Here is a 20,815-nt window from a genome sequence, read left to right on the forward strand (position 1 = left end):
GACGTGATGGGGCTAGGGGTCATCATACACTATGAACATACGGGTAGCATTGAAAAATTATGTGGGTCTTATGGGAGAAATAAGGTTTGAAACATAAAAAGCCAGAAGCTAGACTAGGGAAAATTCTTCTAATTGTTTTTTTTTTTAAGATTTTATTAATTTATTTGTCACAAGCAGAGGGAGTGGGAGAGGGAGAAGCAGGCTCCCCGCTGAGCAAGGAGCCGGATGTGGGACTCGATCCCAGGACCCTGGGATCATGACCTGAGCCAAAGGCAGACCCTTAACCGACTGAGCCACCCAGACGTCCCCTTCTAATTGTTATATATATGATATATATTTGGTTGTCACTGATGTCAAACAAAATAGTTCTATCAGGAATATACTCAATAATTCAGTATGCATAGTTTAAAATTCACCATACATTTTCTTTTCTTTTTTTAAATGGGAATCATGTGAAATAGAATTAATCGGAATTCCTGCAGCAACACTACAAACAGCTGTACTATATGTGCAAAGTGGTTTTTTATGCATTCCAACTATATCCCAATAATAAAGACAAATTTGATCAACGGTGCTAGAGGAAAAACTAAGTTATCTTTTTATCCTCTTTATTAAAGAGTTATTTAAAAACCACTGTCATGGGACGCCTGGGTGGCTCAGGCGGTTGGGCATCTGCCTTCAGCTCAGGTCATGATCCCAGAGTCCTGGAATCAAGTCCTACATCAGGCTCCCTGCTCAGTGGGGAGACCGCTTCTCCCTCTCCCCCCTGCTTGTGTATCTATTGAGAAAAAGAGAGGGGTGCCTGGGTGACTCAGTCGTTAAGCGTCTGCCTTCGGCTCAGGTCATGATCCCAGGGTCCTGGGATAGAGTCCCACATTGGGCTCCCTGCTCAGTGGGAAGCCTGCTTCTCCCTCCCTCCTGCTTGTGTTCCCTCTCTTTCTGTGTCTCTCTCTGTCAAATAAATAAATGAAATCTTAAAAAGAAAGAAAAAAAAGAATCATTGTCATATGAAGAAATAATCAAAGTGTACGCAACCAAGAAATTTAGTAAAAAAAAATATTGGAGTTATGTTGGGCAGTTAATTGAACGTTGTATTTCTTGATTGTGTAACATTTGTAGAATTTGCAGTCTTCTTAAAATGTGTAATCTGTTGTGATTTCTTTTCTGCATCCAAATAAATACTCCATTTAACCCAATTTTGTGCTTGTTTTTTTAGAAGGGCTCCACAAATAGAAAAACTTCAGGCCCCACAAAATGTGGATCCTTCTCTGAATTAAAATAAATATATATATATGTATTGTAGTATATCAATGGAAGTTCTTATTCTTTTAACTGACCTAAGGCAGAGAGTGTTGTGTGCAGACACAGAAGAGCAGCTGTAAGAATTAAGGCCTTCTCAAACATTAAGTGGTTAGACTTAATAGAAACTTACAGATATAAAAATGCCCATGGTAGAGGAAACTTTGGGTAAATAATTTAATTTTGAAACAGGAGGAAACTCTGGACACCATTTAGTCTGTAACCTCAATTTATCTTGGCTGCCTTATGGCTTGTCTCCACATGGTATGGTATTCAGAAGACACACAGGTCTGATATCCACAAAAGACATGAAAAGTAATTTAGATTTTTAGGGAAGATTTTTAAAGAGGCACCAGAGGGAGTTTAGCAACAAAATGTTTAACCATCCTTTTAACTAAGTCCTTCTCATTATGATAGTTGCTAACCTCATATTTCTCATCTCCCTTCTTCAGTCTGTTCCTTTCTCCTGCAATTTGTCTAAAATGACGCAAATTCTTCCCTAACTCAGCTCTTATTGTATACATCAATTTAGTTCATGAGCACCTCACAGTGCTCCTCTTCATTACTCTGATCCACACAACCAAGTCCCAAGAAGAACTTTGGAAGCCAGTGGAAGGTCTTTAGAAAGATGGAGAACAGGGTTGAGCAGGGGAGGGAGGAGGACGATGAAGGTGGTTGTTTGTCTGTACATGCTTTGGTTACAAGTCCAGTCCTTCCATTTGCAAATGAATAAAGTTGAGTCCCAAGTAAGTTTAGTGACTTGATGCTCACCTACTTAGTCACATGGAGTTGGGCTGAGAACTCAGGCTTACTTCATTAAAACCCTTTGTTATAGTTCACTAATAGGCAATCTTATTAGATGCCCTATAAGGGATTGCTTTGCATCTCTGGTGGAAAGAACACCAGGGGGAGTAAGGAAGCCTGAGTTCTAGCTCTGCTTCTACCAGGCTCCATGACTTTGGGCAGGTCAGGTCCTTTCTAAGGCTGTGTTCTCCCTGAAGAGGAGGCAAGATGAACTCTTGGGTCTTGTCCAGCACTAATATTCCTTGCTTCCATTCCGTTTTGAATTCTGAGACTGTGGCAGGCGTGGCCTTGAGTCAGTCAGGAAGACTCACCCCCATATATCCCGTACTAGGGTAGAGGGAGAACCCGGAAAGAAGGGAGTCCTCCTCTCACTTGTTTGCCTCCTTGGTGTCCTTATAGGACACACGGGGCGACCATCTTCTGTCTGGTGGGGGGGTTCTGGACTTGGGCTCCAGTGGGACTCTCATAACCCCAAGGGGCTATGAGAGAGAATCTCTCGACGCTCCTGGCAATCTCAGGCCAGAGGCCAACCCTTATCATGACCCATTCGGAACCAGCTTCAAAATCCAAGTCCCCAGGCCCTCGGTAGAACCACTGCGCAAGCGCAGCCACCAGTTCGGCGCGAGACGGCCGGATCCCGAAGCCGAAGCAAGGTGAGAGGGAAGGGTCTGCAAGCCCCCGCCTCCATGTTGTCACGTGGGAGGCGGAGTCGGAAGCGTGACGGCGTGCGCAGGGGTGGAGCTACCGCCGCGCGCGGGCGCGGGCGCGGGCGCGGGGGCGGGGCGCAGCGCGGCGTTCGCGGTTGTTGCCTGGGAGGGAGGCCGGGCAGGCGGCAGAGCGGCGAGGCTCTCAACCTGACGGGGAAGTGGCCCGGGCGGCTGCGGCTGACTGCCCCGGGACGGGCGGACGGTCCGACGACGGAGGCGGGGGCTAGGAGCCGAGCCCGGCAGCCTAGAGAGCGAGCGGGTCAGGCTCAGCGGCGGCCACCCTGTCGGTCCGCTGAATGAAGTGCCCGCCCCGCTGAGCCCCGAGTCCGGCGCTTTCCCCGCAAGATGGACGGTTTTGCCGGCAGTCTCGGTGAGTACGGCTGGGGAGTCCTCCGTCTTCTCCGCGGAGTGGGAGCCTTGTTCTCTCCACACACAGCCCAGGCCCTGCTCTCCACCCTGCCCCTGGGGATGGTAGTAGTTCCACTGCACATGTTCCCCTCGAGGCTACCGCCCCTCTGCTGGCTACGGTGGACTCAGAACCCCTCCCCCCATGCCCAGTCCTCCTCAGCAAGACCCTCCCTTCCTCCCAGCGTCCCCTTCAGTGCATGGCCCTCCTTCGCGCAAAGTGGAAACCCCCTCTCTCAGAGAGGCCCCCAGTAGCTGGTACATTCCTTTCCATACAATCACGGCTCCCCCCACAGACCTACCTTCAGGGTTGGGGCACCCCTTTCTGAAACCTTGACCCTTTAAGGGCACAACAGTCTTCCTTTCCACATACTGAGCTCTCTTTCAGAGTGGAGGCACCCCTTACCCACGCAGGGGGTCCCTTTTTGAGGTAGGGACCCCCATTCCCTCTTCAGGAAGAGGGCAGCCCCCCAGTCTTCACTTTAAATTTGGAGACTTCTTTTAAGTATATCTCCAAGTGTATGACAACTTCCCTTCTCTCCTTCCACTTCTCTGAACACTTTGCAGTGGTGGAGAGAACTAGAAGAAATGAAGCATCATTTGCTTAATACAGGAAAGGAAGAGGTGCATCTGTGTTGGGGGACCCTCTTTAAAAGAAGAGTGAAAGCAGAAGTATTCTCTGGCTCTGCGAGCATGCTGGGGAGAAGTCATTCTGCCCAGTGACTCCATAGGAAAGGGGGCCTCTGTCAGGGAAAGAAAGGATTCTCCATTTTTGGTATATGTTGTCTTTGTGGAATGGAAGAGGTTATTAAGTAGGCTGCAGTATCCTTTCAGTGTTCCCTTTCAGCAGAATAAAGGTAATATATTTTGTAACTGGCTAAGGGAATCAGAACTAGAGGCTGGTACTCAACGCCCTATAATCTGTGTCTGGAATTACTATTCTTTGAGGCTATTGGAATCTGGTTACTCTAAAGATTGAGCTCAACTGTTATGATGGTGAGAGAAACAGTTTCTGCTTTGGCTGATTCTGCAGTTATGTGATACCTGTTGCTGGATTTGTATTTTCGGTATTTTATGTGGAGGTAGTTTGTATTCAGACGCCTTTCTTGGTAATAAATCCCTGGTTGATTAATGCTCATGGATCAGTGCGTGATCTGGCCATAGGCCACACTTTATTCAGCCATATTGGGATTAGTTGAATTTTTAAAATCTAAAGTCAAAAAGTTAGTCGAAGAGCAATGGACCCATTATAGGTGTTAAATAGTAAAAACTATAATTTTGGCCCTGAGCCTCTGTGGGAAGAAAAGAAAAACACACATTAGAGTTCTTTGAGAGTGGAAATCCTAAAATAGGAGACAACTGAGTGTTACTCTTTCCTCCCAAGGGCACCTGTTGTCCATTATCTAATGTTTGATGTCTTATAATTCCTTACATAGTGAGGTTGTTTCATTCTTGGCTCCTTTTAAAGAGGCATCAATTTTTCATTGCTTGCTTGCTTGCTTTCTTTCTCTTTTTTTTGCCTCATGCCTGCATTTATTCGCTATTCATAGTGGACTGAAAGACTTGCCCTATATGTTCACAAAGAGGTGCTCGTATACTAGGGCAAAAATTGACTGTATTGGGAGATGTGGGACTGAGATACTGCACTGTCGGCTCCTCAGCATTTAGGAATGGTGGCAGCACTACTCAAAGTAGAAATCAGCTTTTACTTCTTTCCTGTTGATTCCAAGGACTTCTGAAAGGCTTGCCAAGGCTTCATTTTCTTTAAGTGTTTTGAGGGAATCTTTCTCACCAATTGGGGGAACTTGTTTATTTTGAAACAGTAGATATACCTTGTTAAATAACTTTATTCCTTCTTATTCAGTTCATGAGGAACTGATATGAGAGATTGAAAGATGAAGAATTGCTGTGGGGGCTCCACTTTTCATAAAGAATGTTACAGCTGACCTAACATTAGGGATTTTTTTTTTTTTTATTCATTTGATGCCATCCTTGAGTAGATAAGACTTTTCTTTAGATAGGTGTTGATCAGCTGCAGGGGAGATGCCTGTCTCTAGAGAGAGGAACCTGTGTCAGCAGAGAGGGAAAGAAATGGTTCCTGGCAGTATTTCTGGAGCTACTCCTGATGAAGATAGTTTTCAGCAGGAGCTCTGTGCTTTCTCTCTCTGTCCCCCCCCCCCCCCCCTTGTAAGACTAAAACTAGGCCCTATCTTAATGGAAACCTCTAAGGGTTGGGGTGGGGGAGGGGTAATGCTGGTATATTTTACTGGTAGTCTTTAAACAGAGCTTTACTTAGCGCTTGCCAGATTCCTTATTTCTGTTCCCTGCAGTTCATTAGTCTGGAGCTTAGAGTTACAGTGATCTTTATTTTATCGTAAGAGAGCTATGAATGTAAAGGCAAGCACTTGTATTCTAGAAGGTGTTTAAAACTTTTTTTTTTTTACTAAAGAATTCAAAACATGTGACATTCATCTGGGGTCACAAGTATTGAAAGCATTTATTTATTCTCAAGGAAGTATACATGTGTATCTCCTTTTGTATACCAGATGGGTTCTTGAAAAAAAAAAGTGAGAAAACTTCATTTATATGAGCAGAAAAGTTAAGTGCTTTATAAACAATAATTCTAGAGAAGCTGATTATTTAAGGGAATCTTATGCTGGATCATTTTGTAAAGTGGAAAACTTAAAATTCAAACTGTACCCTTGATTGCTGACTGTTTAGATAAGGAAGACAGTATGCGTCTTATAAGATGTCCGAATTAAGGTTTTGTGTATTGGCTTTTGAGATCATTGAGAGCAATGTTAGGTGATTGGTTATGTTCTGTGTGCCACGTAGAAATTATATACCTGTCGTATTTTGTTTTACATAAAAACAGCTAAAGGATGCTTTTAATTTCTGCCGCTGATGAATTTTAGGCAGTTTGGCTGGCAGGTGCTTGTACTATGGAATTTCCCTTAGGCATAATATCTTTTCGTTCACAGATTATGGTAATTTAAAAAGGCAGTGCTTTGGAAACAATTTAAAAAAAAAATTTGTGTGTATGTGGGGGGGAGTACCCTAAACAAACTGTCTTGATAGCCTGCCTTCAGATCACTACACACATACCCCCCACCCACCCCTCATCCTTAGTCTTTTTAGCATCTTTTTTTCATAATAAAGTTTTTAATTTTGAGACATTTATCTTGGAATTAGCCTAGAGGTTAGTCAGTGCTTATACTTTAAAGAAAGCCTACAGTTAACCATATCAGTTTTAACTTTCTGCTCCAAAGGTTAGTTAAAAACAAAACTCAAAAGTTCTTTTAAATAAAAATTGTAACGAATGAAATTGTAGGGTTAGTATCTATAAGAAACATAACATTTTGGTGCAGGGTATATGAACAAACAAGCAAAATGGAAGTGGTGTGCTTCCATTTATGAACTATTTTAAGAAAATCTTTTTTAAAAGATTTTATTTTAGAGGGTGGGGGTAGGGGCAGAGGGAGAGAATTTTTCAAGTTCACTCCCCGCTGAGTGCTGGACTGGCCGGGGACATGGGGCTGGATCCCATAACCCATGAGATCCTGACCTGAGGTGAAACCAAGAGTTGGACACCTACCTAACTGACTGAGCCACCAGGCATTCCAAGAAAACAGTCTATTTAACATCACAATATTAGAACTATGATTTCTCATCTCATACTCTTTCTTAAAGAAACAATGCAGTATTTTTTTAAGTATTAATCTAGTCTTAAGCATTTTTTATTCACATAAAAATGTTTATCATACAATATTATTTGGGGAATTTTTTCTTTTAATTTATTAGTTGTCTGTTGAAGGGCTTAAGATAGGCTAAAGTTATATAACAAGACATGAGTAGTAACTCAAATGGTTACTACAACATCTATGACATGAGTTAGAGTATTTTTTAGCATCCAAGTGGATTAATACCTATTTTGTGACCAGTACTGTGCTTGGTTGTTCTTATGGGAAGGACAAATAGAAGACATGCTCTTGTCCTGTAGGAGTTTACTATCTGGTTTTTATAGATATCCAGAGATGTTTAAGCATAAGTGAAGTACCAGAAATGGGACTAGAGGAGAGAAACACCATTTAGAATGCTGTGCTATGTATAAAGCATGTAACTTCTGAGAGGGAACATTTGGAGCTTGCTAAATTTACCTCTATAGAGCCTGGCTTTTTAAAACAATGAAATAATTTACTTAGCAAACTTATGTTTAAGTTTGAGTAACATGTGGGAAAAGTACTCTCTTAACTTTATCCATGTGAGTCCATTTCTGTAACATGTAAAATTTCAATATTCATAAGAAATTTACAAAGAACTTTTTGATTTTGAAATAGATTCTAAGACTTTTATTTTTTTTTAAAGATTTTATTTATTTGAGGGGAGCCTGGGTGGCTCAGGCGGTTAAGCGCCTGCCTTCGGCTCAGGTCATGATCCCAGGGTCCTGGGATCGAGCCCCGCATCGGGATCCCTGCTCAGCGGAGAGCCTGCTTCTTCCTCTCCCTCTGCCTGCTGTTCTGCCTACTTGTGCGTGCTCTCTCTCTCTGTCAAATAAATAAATAAAATCTTAAAAAAAAAAAAAAAAGATTTTATTTATTTGAGAAGAGAGAGTTTGAGCCAGGGGAGGGGCAAGCAGATACCCTGCTCAGTGGGGAGCCTGATCCCAGGACCCTAAGATCATGACCTGGGCCTAAGGCACTGAGCCACCCAGGCACCCCCTCGCCACACTTTACATACTTGGTTGTCAAGGGACATTTCTATCACTGCAGGAAGTTCTGACAGTGCTGTGCATGATCTGACAGGTGGGGAATTCAGTACTTCGCAAATCAGAAACACAACAGTAGTAGAGCCGAGAGGTCTCACATTTATTACTGAACCAACCTACTGGTGCAGAAGCATAGTCAGAGAGAAAAATCATTTCCATGATAAGTCTATGGCCAGGTAGGAAGGATGTTTACAGAATGATAGAACACATGATCTTCACGCAGCTTAATTAAATATGTATGCCAGTTAGGTGTGTCATCTCATGACGTGTGATGCCTTACAGACCCAGCTTGGTTCTTCTCCAGTGCCTCCTTTTGGAGTTGTACCTGATCTTACTACCAGTTTTCATCCGAATCCACTGGGGAATGGGACGATTCTGCTTTTGTTTCTTGGCCAGGAATCGCTTGATTCTGAAAGTCTTGAGAGAAGACATGGCGAGAAGCAGCCAGCCACGCAGAGCAGGATGGCGGCGAAAAAGAACGATTCTAAGACTTTTAATACATCCATAATCTACTTCTTCAACTATTACATCAGTATGGAAGATTCCCAAATGTATAGTATATTTCTGTGTCTCTGTATGATCTCTTGTCCTGTAGTTTTAGCTCTCTCATTCTATTATAATGCCTTAACTTTGCATATTGCTTTATGCTTTATCTCATTTAATCTGTACACTAATCTTGGGAGAGAAGAAATTATTCTTTTATAGATGAAGAACCTGAGGTTCAGAGAGTTCGATTTTTTTTTTAAAGACTTTTTGAACCCAGAGTTTTCTTTCTCCTTTCTTCTTTTTTTGGTGGGAGGCCTGATTTGTTGGATTTGTATCCAGTGAAAACAATACAAAAGAAGAAAGAAAAATAAGTTATCTTTTCTGTAGCTCATCTGCATGTATGTTAACATGTTGGTATATTTTTTAGTCTTTTTCTATGACAATTTTTTGTGTAGTTAAAATCATACTATAGATAAAATTTTGCATTCTAGTTTTTTGTTTGTTTGGATGCCAACCATTTTTTTCATTTGAACTCAGATTTTTCTGATAGTGTTCAATTTATTTTCCCTACCCTACTGCTGACTCTTCATGGTCCACTCATACATCTAACACTGAACTCTTTCTCTAAAAGAGCTGCTTTTCCTTTTTTTCCACTGTCTGTATCATCCAACCTTGAAATATCAGAACCATGTTTGATTCCTTCCCATTTTTGCCTACTACATTAACATCTCTTCTGGGACTTTTCAGTTCTTGTCACCTTTTCTCATCCCTTAATTTCCTTTTCTGTCACTATAGGTCAGATACTTATTATTTCATGTTTGGATTACTGTATAGCCTAAGGAATTTCCACCTAATTTTTTTTATTGGGGGGGTATGTGGCCTTCAGATTAATATTCCTAAAGCAGTACTTTGATTATGCCATTCTCTCTTTCAGCTTCATTGCCTTGATGACTGAATTCAAACACCTTAGCCTTGTTTTCAAGGTCTTCTGTTATCTCCTACAATCTTAACAAGTTCTGGCCAAAATGACCTGTTTCTTGTTCCCCAGATTCTGTTGGCGCTTTCTCATCCCTGTGACTATTCTCCATACCCTTTAAGGCCCAACTTAAATATTGTTTCCTTTCTAAACACCCTTCCTTATTTGTTCCCTTTCATTCCCAGCCCAAAGTATTGAACTTTTAACCTAAGAGAGTTCTTAGGCCACTTATTACAGAATCTCTCTTCTTATAAGGTAGAAATAATTATGACAAGTCTTAATAAATATTATTAGTCTTATTTCTCCAGCCAAATTATAAACCCATTGAAGGCTGACACTCTCATGTGTCTTTGAAATCTCACAGCACAATATTGGAGATTTTATGGTCCAGTAAAATCTGGGGAGAAAAAAACGGGACCAGTATATAATCAACAACTTACAGCCTTCACTTTCACCTTCACTTTCATAAAAGAGCTTTTGAAGATGAAATAATTATTGTACACAATCTGAGAATGGAGTCCTTTAAAAGATTACTCATTATGTTCTCATTTTTTTCATTTTACCTGAAATGAGTGAAAACTTTGTCCCAGACTTTGTTGGGAATCTGGTGAAGAATTCATGCCAGCTTCTAGGGTAGTGTTTTTCAAATGTAGGTCTTGTGCATGACTTATTATTATGAATTTAGAAATTAATTTATTTGGGGTCAAGATCAACATTAAAAAAAGGAGGAAAAGAAAGAAAGATTATAAAATATCAGTGCTTCACATGATACTGCTTCAAGAAACTTTTAATTTCAGTTGTGTATGTTTGCCTTAGGTTGCAGTATAAAATTTATTTCTTACTGTGGGTTATAGTCAGGTGAAATATGCACTTTTAGTGGCTGACCCCAATCCTTGAGAGAAGGTGGGAAGATTAACATCCACATGAAAAAGTGGATGAACAGTCAGAAGTAGTTACAATAAATTGTGTGCTCTGTTTTCGAAAAGTTTTTAGGATCTGAATATAATGATAGGAATATAGTTAATAGTAAAAATATATTGATAGTTCTAGAATCAGTGTAGTTCAGGCAAACTATGTAGAAATATGGTTTCATAAAACTGGTAAGCTAGGGTATATTTTTTACTTTGCAGAAGGATTCACTATGTTGTGTTTTTTTGTTTTTTGTTTTGTTTTTAAGCTTTCCTGATGAAGCTGTCTGTGTCTTGACTGGTTCTTCACCTCATTAGCTGTTTGAAATCTGTCCAGTCTTTAAGGCATGGCTCAGTACATTTGTTTTTTCTGGAAGCTCTGCCTGATTATTCTAGTGTTGTACTCAAACCATGGTACTCTGGTGCTCCAAAAGTAGAGGAGGCTGAGTGAGTGCTTACACCTGAGGGATCTGGGAGTATAGCCAAAAACTGGAGTCTATTTAACTTAAAAATTCATATGATTATTTTGCAACCATTATAATAAGGAATGGTCCAGACAGGAATCATTGATAGATACTGAATCTAAGGGGATATTTTGATGAGGAGCAGGTTGTTTGCATAGTCTTAAATATCTCTTCATATATTGCTCTTTAGTTGCAAAGAGGTTAAAAAAAAAAAAGTAACTCTATACAGTGATGAAAACAAACAACACCTTGAGTATGTGATCAAAATAAATAGCACTAGTGGACATTGTGTGCCTCTGAATGTAATGCCCTGAGAACACATCATTTATGTAGTACTCCAGCCAGGAATGGATAACCTGAATCTAATCGTGAGGGAACACTGAATCCAAATAGGGGAACATCCTATTTTTTAAAATGGTGGAAAAACTTTTTTTTTTATGTTAATGTTATAAAGACACAGAAAGACTGTGGAATGTTCCAGGTTAAAGGAGAATAGACATGACAACTTCTAGCAGTATGTGATCCTAGACTGGATCTTATATTAGAAAGGAAAATGCTATAAAGGGTAGCATTGGATTATTTGGCAAAATTGAAATATGGATGGTAAGACTGGATAAAAGTGTTGCATCAGTGTTAAATTTACTGAAGGCGATAACTATCCTTAGGTTATGTGAGGGAGTAGTCCACACTGAAGTTTTTAGGAATAAAGGGCCATGATACATGAGCTACTCTCAAGTGGTTCAGAAAAAATGTTGTAATATATGTGTGTGTATACATATATTTCTTTGTATACATAGCTGTGTGTATGTATATGCAAGGAGGGAGGATGCTTATGGGCAAGTAAAGCAAATGAGTAAAATGTTAACAATAGGTGATTTGGTAAAAGCTGTATGGGTATTTTTTGTATTCTTCTTACAGCTTTTCTGTAAGTTTGAAATTATTTTTAAAAATCATGAACTTTGCATTAAACTCCATAGTACAGCATTTTAAAAGTATAGAAATGGCTCCTCTCTCTGACAGTTTCAGGCAAACTCATGGGATAAAACTGGCTGTAAGAATAGTTCCATATCATGTGGTTTCCTTTTATCCCTAGGCCTCAGTTTGAGAAACATGCCTCTGAGCTTGAGGCAGCTGTGGTTCAAATTTAGCCGACAGACATGTTTTGTTTGGCCTTTTGAGTGTTTTAAAAATTGGGAAATTTCGCATAAAAATCTGAATCTCTGGAATGATCTTGCCCCTATGGGCTTGCATTCCAGATGATCACTAAGTGATGTGTCAGATAAGCAGTCTCAGTCCTTACCTTATATACCTACCTTGTTTCAGGTATTTACTTTATTGCCTGACCTCTGTGGGCATATGTTTGCAGCCTTTATTTAGCCCAAGAGGTGGTGGGGGTGTCTGTCTTCCTTGTGCTCATACAATTTGATTTGAGAATTAAGTTATTGAACTGATGCCCTGTCACCTTCTAATGTTGTAGTGTGTATATCCTATAAACAAAGTCATTCTCCTACATAATCATACTACAACCAAGAAAACTAGGAAATTAATATTGATACATTACTACTATCTAATCATCAGACCCATTGAGATTTTGCTAATTGTCTTAATAATGTCTTTTATAGCAAGAAGATGCAGCTCAGAATCAAATGTTGCATTTAGTTGTCATGTCTCTTTAGTCTCCTTCAATCTGGAACTAGTAGCCTAGTCTTGGGTTTTATGACCTTGATACAAGATTACAGGCCAGTTGTTTTGTAGAAGGTCCCTTAATTTGATGTTTCCTCCTGATTCAGTTCATGTATCTTTGGCACAGATGCCACAGAGGTGAAATGTGTTTTGTCTCATTGCATCCTGTCCTATGGTGTATAACTTTGATTTGTCCCATTGCTGGTGATGTCCGCTTTGATCGTTTGATTAAGGTGATGTCTACCTGGCCTCTCCACTGTAGAAGTACTTTAAATTTTTTTGTTGTTGTTATTAATAAGTATTTTGTAGGAGTTGCTTTGAAACTTTGTAAATATTTTGTTCCTCATTGAACTTTCAGTTTATTGGTTTATTTATATCTGTATGAACTCAAGTATCCTATTTTTTTCAATGAGGTATAATCCATTACTGTTTATTTTGATGCTCACATTGGCCCCATTTTGGCTAGTGGATGCCCATTCATGCTAGCTTCTGCATTCTTTTTTTTTTTTAAGATTTTATTTATTTGACAGAGAGAGAGAGAGTGCACAAGCAGGGGGAGTGGCAGGCAGAGGGAGAGGCAGGCTCACTGCTGAACAGGGAGCCCGATGTGGGGCTCGATCCCAGGACCCTGGGATCATGACCTGAGCTGAAGGCAGACGCTTAACCGACTGAGCCACCCAGGCGCCCGTAGCTCCTGCATTCTTTTGATATGTTCCATCATTCTTTGAGGACTTTCTTGCTTTTTGACCCAGTGAAATGATTTGGACATACAATTCAGCTCATAATACATGCATATGTATTTTATATAATTTTTTTTTTAAAGATTTTATTTATTTATTTGAGAGAGAGAGAATGAGAGAGAGCACGAGAGGGAAGAGGGTCAGAGGGAGAAGCAGACTCCCCGCTGAGCAGGGAGCCTGATGCGGGACTCGATCCCGGGACTCCAGGATCATGACCTGAGCTGAAGGCAGTCGCTTAACCAACTGAGCCACCCAGGCGCCCTGTATTTTATATAATTTTAAGTAGGGTTCAGATGAGAGTTTGAATTAAGTCATTTTGTTAGTTAACATTTTTTATGGTTCTTTAGTAATTTATAACTGCATAATATTTTATCTTACATTTAGAAATGGTGTTAAACTGGGGACTAGATCATTAATGTAAATTAGCTTGAAGACATTTGTCAGTGGGAAGTCATTCAGGATTATATTTGTTACTGTTCTTTTTCTGTGTTTAAACAATCAGCAGTTATCTTGGAGTAAGGTACTGTTAGGTACTGTGTGTATCAGGGCAGTTGGGTAAAAGAAAATGTATTTAAGCAGCAAAATCAACCATGTTTTTTTCCCACTTACAAAATTATGATCATCTTTCCTTCTCAGCAAGTATAAATATAAACTTCAGTGCATTGTATTCCATTATTTGGACATCTGGTCTCCTTAAGCTTTGTATATAGAACATAATTTAACTTATTGATGACAGATGGTGGTTATTATGGGCGTTGGACATGGTTCTTTACTGTGACACAGTGGTGCCTTCAAGAGCTTTCTGTGTAGGGCTGTTTGCTCCATACACTAAATGACTGTACATAATTATAACTGTTTTCCTTCCTGTTGCTTGTCACCTAGTGTCTGTGTGCTTTACCCTTTCCTCTCTTTATTGTATCATTTACGAAAGCTCACCCATAACATTTGCATTTATATCTCTTGAAAGATAAGGACTCTTCTTTCATTATCAGACCTTAAATTTGTTCATAATTTCTTTTTTCTTAAAATTTAATTAAAAATTTTTTAAAAAGACTTATTTGAGAGAGAGACAGCACAAGCAGGGGGAGAGGCAGAGGGAGAGGGAGAAAAGTAGACTCCCTGCTGAGCTGGGAGCCTGCCATGGGGCTCAATCCCAGGACCTGGAGATCATGACCTGAGCTGAAAGCAGATGTTTAACCATCTGAGCCACCCAGGCACCCCTGTCCGTAATTTCTTAATATCAAATACCCAGTCAAATATCTTGATTGTCTCATAAGTGTCATTTTACAGTGGTTTAAATCAGGATTCAATTAAGATCCAAACATTGCATTTAGTTGCTGTGTCTCCTAAGTCTTTTAGTATTTTTCCCTTCCCTTTCCTTTTCTCTTTGCAATTTGTTGAAGAAACCAGACCTTTTGCTCTGTAGAGTTTAATACAAGTGCTAATTGTATCATTTGGTGTTTTTAAAACATGTTTCTTTGTCTTTTGTATATTCTTTAAATTGAAAATTTTGGATTTTTGTATATTTTATGTATTTCAGTGTGTTGCCATTACTCTTTTTGTGCTCACATTTTCCCATCATTGATCTGTGGAAGCATCTTCAGATCGACTCCTGAATCCTGATTCTAGTGGTCTTTGCTGGCTTCCTTGCTTTCTGATGGACTTTAAAAAAAAAAATTTTTTTTTAACACTTCTGTTGCAATTTCTATGGTCAGCTGTTTCTCTAAACCTCATTCCTTTGGGCACGAAATGGTACTCTAAGCTCTAGAGGTGCTCATTGTTTCTAGCCTAGCCTTTCTTTTCATTTCCAGTTTTAAATCTTTTGTGGTCTGGGAAACCAGATAATAAAGCTGGTTTGACTTAGACGTAAGGATTGATTTGAATTTCATAAAAAGAGGAATCCAGAGATCAAGGCCTATGCCTATTTAAATTGTATGGTGTAGCATCTACTTGGACGGGATCATACCTAATAAATATCGCTAATGTAGGTGATATGTGAGTAACAGGATACCAGATGTTCCTCAGAGGAAAATAACAGACTTCTGAATGAGGACCTTAATAAGATTCGTGAGCTTTTTTTAGTTCACAAACTTGATGGTATATATATGTTTTAAATTATAGACTGTTTATACTCCCAGTATTTTTTTTTTTAAGATTTTATTTATTTGACAGAGAGAGACACAGCAAGAGAGGGAACACAAGCAGGGGGAGTGGGAGAGGGAGAACAGGCTTCCCGCTGAGCAGGGAGCCCGATGCGGGGCTCGATCCCAGGACCCTGGGACCATGACCCAAGCCGAAGGCAGTCTCAACGATTGAGCCACCCAGGCGCCCCTATACTCCCAGTATTTTTTTTGTTACGATTATTTTTCTTTTTTGTGTGTTTTTTTTGTTTGTTAAGATAAATCTCTGTACCAGTGAGATGTTAGTATATTATGGGGTCAAATTATGCTGTATTATATTTGTCATATCCCATAAGAATGCACTTTTTCCTTTTTAAATTTTTTTTCAGAGAATGTGCTTTTTCTACCTTTCCAAAATTGATGACTTCCTAAAGTTGAGATGACTTCCTGTTTTAAAACTATTTAGTGTTGACATCTTACGTTTTTCCTTAAACTGTCTTTTGCTCTTGCATGCTGGTGTTGAGATGACTACTTTATGCTAATCTTTAAGTGATAGTAGAATGCTGATGTTTAAGTGACATATCAGAGCAAATGACAAAATTTGTTTGCAATTTTCTTTGAGTCATTTGTTCCAGAAAAGTGTCATAACTGAATCCTGTTGATGAGTGAGTAGGAGGTGTTTTGTTTTTTTTTTTTAAACTTTGAAGGATATCCTGTTTTTAGTTGAGGCATAGCCTTTGATTTTCTTTGACTGCTTTGAGTACCTCTTGGCATTGGTTTTATTTCTTAAGTCTCTCCAGTTATAATTAGTGTGGATGTGTTTTTGGCATGAACAATTTCTGAAATTTTATGATCTAGTATTGTGGATTATTTGAGATAAATTGTTAGGACCAAAGTTTAGAGTAAAGCAAGATGATTGGGAAAGTAATTAATACTTCTTGAAATTTTTATTTGTGAATGAGATTTAATGATCATATGCACACTGAAACTCTCACACTGTGAAACTCCTTACTTGGGTTCATTAGTGCATACTATAGTGGTTAAGGGTATGGGTTAGTGTCTCATATAGACCACTTATTTTTTTTTTGTTTCCTGGTTATAAACACAATAAGTAAATAGATTTTGATTAGCTTCTTTGGATCACATGTTGGCTAAGTGCATTGGAAAATTGGTGGATGAGACATTTGAAATCCCTGCTCTCATGAAGCTTGTAATTCTGTTGGGGATTCACACCATATTTATTCAGGAAATATTTATTGAATGCTTTGTATGTGCTCAGCACTCTTCCAGCTATAAACAGAGCCCTTATGGAGCTTATAATGTAGGCTTTTAAAATACAAAATAATAAGAATTGTGATGAGAAGTATAGGAAGCTTTGGAAACATGGAGGGCTATCTTAAGCCTCCACCATCCAGCCTTTGTGGGTTTTTGTTTTTTGTTTTTCCAGATGCATGTCTTTGTTCAGAGTATAAGCAGAAAAATAGAGGTCAGGACACAATGGCCCTCCCAGCTCTTGGAAACCGCTTAAAGGAATGATATTTACTCCTCCCCCTTCCCCCCCCCCCCAATATACCTGAGAAAATGACAGGCTACCAATAGAGATCACTTTGGTTGCAGTTTTCAGCCTACACCGCTATTACCACCTCTGCTCTCCTGGTGTCATCCCAATTTAAGGCAGTTGAATTCTGTGACTTCTGTCCTCTCTCTGTCACCCGTGTAAATGGTAGTTTTCGAAGATTATTTGCTTTTTCTATGTCTTTGTTGGAGTGTGAGTCCTCTGATTATTAAGTCTGTGATCTTTTGTATACTTGCTTTAGGAAATAGTCGTTGATGCTATACTTTGTGGATGACATTTCAAGAAATTTGGTTCACATGAATAACTTTTTGAAAGGGGGTAGCAAGGCAAAGGCACTAACATTCAGCTGTGATTTCAGGAACAATGTCAGACACATTACATAAATTAATAATTAAGGGACCCAAACATATTAATTTCAGCTTTTAAAAATATCCTCAAAAAAATACCCTCCAGCGTAACTCTTCAGTAGATTGAATAAAACTGAACCTGTTATTACAACCTTTACTTGGATGATGATTATAGTAATATCTGTAACAGCTTTTTGGTGACTGAAATTAATTATAGCTCCCAAAATGAAAATTTAATAAATCAGCAAATATTTATTCAGCAACTCCTACATGCCAGGAATTGCTTTTATACTGGGACTCTACCAGTGAACAAAATAAACAAAAATCACTGCTCTATTGAAACTTATAGTGAGGGAGATAGATGATAAACAGATTTCATTAAATTATTCACAGTAGGACGTCAATGACTCCTGTATAAACACTGATGTCTGCACTGTCAATTATAAACACACTATCCTTTTTTCATAGACTAGATGGTGATATGACCTGTGTGGGGTTTGATTGTGTCAGATAAACTTAGAGAAAAGTAATCCTGGGGGTGCAAAACAGACTGGCAAAACATTGACAACTGTGCTAAGGCTACTTTGTTATCATACATCTTAGTCACTGTATCCGATCTTATGATAGGATTTTGGAATATATATATACCCTCTTAGATGTTCATTCTCAGATTCTTAATTTATGTTTTTGTTTCATCATTCATATTCAAGGTTTTATTGTTTATTATATTTTTTAGTATTTGGACATGTATTCCTTTCAGTTTTAATATTTTTTTCTTGTGGAAGAATTTGATTGTATTTATATAAAATCTTGTTTTTTTTACCAGGTTAATTAGTATACATTCAACTGTTTATCAGCCTAGATTCAGGACTCGTGTTCAGTTACTAAGGAGAATTCCCAGGATGCAGCGGAGATCTCCAAACAGCTGTTTGTGGGTGGTGGTGTTGGTGGAGGCAAACAGTGGGTTGTGTGATCAGCATGAGGTCACTTCTTTCACCTTGTGGCCCTCTTTCTTTCCGGACTTTAATACCTACTTTGGTACTTAAAGCAGTTTGGGCTATTTGCTGTGCTCTAAACAGTTGTTCAATAGTAGCACCTATAAGATGATATTAGATGTTTTTTGGATGAAACTCAGAAAGGTATGACTCTGTCATGGCAACAACAGAGAAGTTGTTTCAGTAGTTTGAAAACCACTGAAGTGATTTTAAGTGTTCTGACCCACTTTAGGCAGTTTTTTTAATGTCTAGAAATGAATGTTTTAGCTTTTGATCTTTTCCTCCTCTGATTTAACCTCCATATGGCCACCAGATTATTCTTTGGATATATCAACAATTTGTCATTTCCCAGCTCAAAAACTTTTTATCATTTACAATTTCTGTGAGATAAACTAATATAGCTTGGTATTCAACCTTTCGCACCATCTGCTCCAACTTTTGGGGGATCTTCCGTGGATCCTTTCAGTGTCCCTTTTTTTGCCATAAGATATTGACAGACTTACCATATACCCTGAGGAAAATGAGGGAATTGGAAAACCAACAGATAAGATAAAGATACATTCCTGTGAGTTGTATGAGAAAGTGTCTTTAGACACTTTAAGGTTTCAAAATTCGTTTTCTTCCCCTGCTTATTAATAGGTTCCTACCTCTCCTTACTGACATTTTGTGTAACCCTGGGTAAGCCAGTCTGCTATTTCGTCAGACTTTATCGGACTTCTTCAAAACTGAGTGTGCTCTGTTCCTTTGGGAATTTGTCTGGCATTTTTGTTACCAAATAAAATACATTATCTTTTTTTTTTTTTTTTTGAGTAATCTCTACATCCAGCGTGGGGCTCAGACTCAACCCTGAGATCAAGAGTTGCATGCCCTAGGTGACTCTAAAATACATTGTTGATAGCACATTCTCACAGTCATTTGTTTTAAAACATCACAGAATACCTCATTATCATATCTTGAGTTTAGTGAAAAAGAATAGTAGTTTTGTCAGGATAGAGCAAGCTGGGGGGAGAGGCAGAAGGGGAAAGAGAGAGAGGGAGGGAGGGAACTTCAAGCAGGCCCCCCACGCACAAGCGCTGAGCCTGATGGGGGCTTGATCTCGTGACCCCGAGATCATGACCTGAGCCAAGAGTTGGATGCTTAACTGTCACCCAGGCACCTTGAGATTTCAGTTTTTTAAAATGAGCTTTATTGAACTATGCTTTACCTATAATAAAATATGCTAATTTTAAGTGCACAGTAAGCCTTGAAAATTTTATATAGTTGTGTATCCACTGCAATAAGCAAGATATAGAACATTTCCATTACTCCAGAAAGTTTTCTTATACCTCTTTGCAATGGTACTTTCTACCCCCAGTTACTGGCACTGATCTACTTTCTATCACTATATTTTATCTTTTCTAGAATTTCATATAACTGTAACCTTATAGTCTGTGGTCTTTTGTGCTTTTCACTTAGCATAATGCTTTTGAGATTTTCCATGTTGTATGTTTCATAGAAACATTCCTTTTGTTTTTATTGCTAAGTAACACTTTATTGTATGAATATATCACCAGTTAGTCTATCCATTCACCAGATGATGGACATTTCAGTTATTACCAATTTTGGGCTATTATGAATAAAGTTGCTATGAACATTTGAATATGTGTCTCCCCATTGCCCCTGCAACCACTAATCTACTTTCCACTAACCTGCTCTATGGATTTGCGTATATGGTGCTCATTTTTTAAAAATTGGGTTGTCTTTGCAGATATTTTTGTCCAGACTATGGCTAAACTTTTATAAACCTAACAGTCTTTTGAAGAGTGAAAGGTTTTTATTTGGTGAAATCCAACTTACCAATTTATTCTGATGAAATTCAGTTTATCATTTTTTTTCTTTTTTATAATATGTGCTTTTTTGGTGTTCTGTTTAGGAAAGTTTTGTTTAATCCAAGGTCACAAAGATTCTAAAAGAAAACTCTATTTCCTCTACTCATGGCACTTCTGACACCAGGTATATGGGTTTTCCATACCAGGCAATTCTGACCTTAACTGCCTGGAGTTTTAGTGTCCATCCTACAGGTTAAGGGTTTAGTCCCACAAGACTGCCTCCCATTTCTAATGCCAATTGCAAGTTTGGGCCTCAGGTACTTTTGACTAACGAGTTATAAATGGATGATTCCGATGGCCCCCTCCTTGGGCTTGGCAGTTTGCTAGAATGACTCACAGAACTCAGGAAAACACTTTACTTAGACCATTATTGGTTTATTATAAAGATACACCTCAGAAATATTCAAATGGAAGAGATGCATCAGACAAGATATGTGGGAAGAAGTGTGGAGTTTCCCTGCCCTCTCTGGGAGTGTCACCCTCCCAGCAATTTGATGTACTCATCAACTTGGAAGCTCTCTGAACCCCATCATTTAGAGTTCTTACATAGAACATTTGAACATCATTTAGGTTTATTACATAGGCACGATTGATTAAATCATTGACCAGTGGTGACTGAGCTCAGTCCCCAGGCCTTCTCCCCTCCCCAGAGGTTTAGAGGGACGGCTGAAA

The 20,815-nt window shown here is 39.1% G+C and overlaps 2 protein-coding genes across 3 annotated transcripts in view; one reads left to right on the plus strand and one right to left on the minus strand.

Moving 5' to 3' along the window:
* The first annotated feature begins 2,880 nt into the window (after positions 1 to 2,880).
* Positions 2,881 to 20,815, plus strand: part of EML4 (EMAP like 4) — a 147,140-nt gene continuing 129,205 nt past the window's right edge. For both annotated transcript variants that reach the window (XM_027621109.2, XM_027621110.2), the window contains exon 1: positions 2,881 to 3,180. In XM_027621109.2, the coding sequence (XP_027476910.1) occupies positions 3,156 to 3,180 (25 nt within the window). In that variant the 5' untranslated portion in view covers positions 2,881 to 3,155. The remainder of the gene's footprint in view (positions 3,181 to 20,815) is intronic.
* On the minus strand, positions 8,156 to 8,442 carry LOC113937210 (60S ribosomal protein L39-like). The gene has a single exon (XM_035728758.1). It carries the CDS (start codon positions 8,410 to 8,412, stop codon positions 8,257 to 8,259), a length of 156 nt encoding a protein of 51 aa, XP_035584651.1. The 5' UTR covers positions 8,413 to 8,442; the 3' UTR covers positions 8,156 to 8,256.

The sequence above is a fragment of the Zalophus californianus genome, chromosome 8 (genome assembly GCF_009762305.2).
Source record: "Zalophus californianus isolate mZalCal1 chromosome 8, mZalCal1.pri.v2, whole genome shotgun sequence".
Lineage (NCBI taxonomy): Eukaryota > Metazoa > Chordata > Mammalia > Carnivora > Otariidae > Zalophus > Zalophus californianus.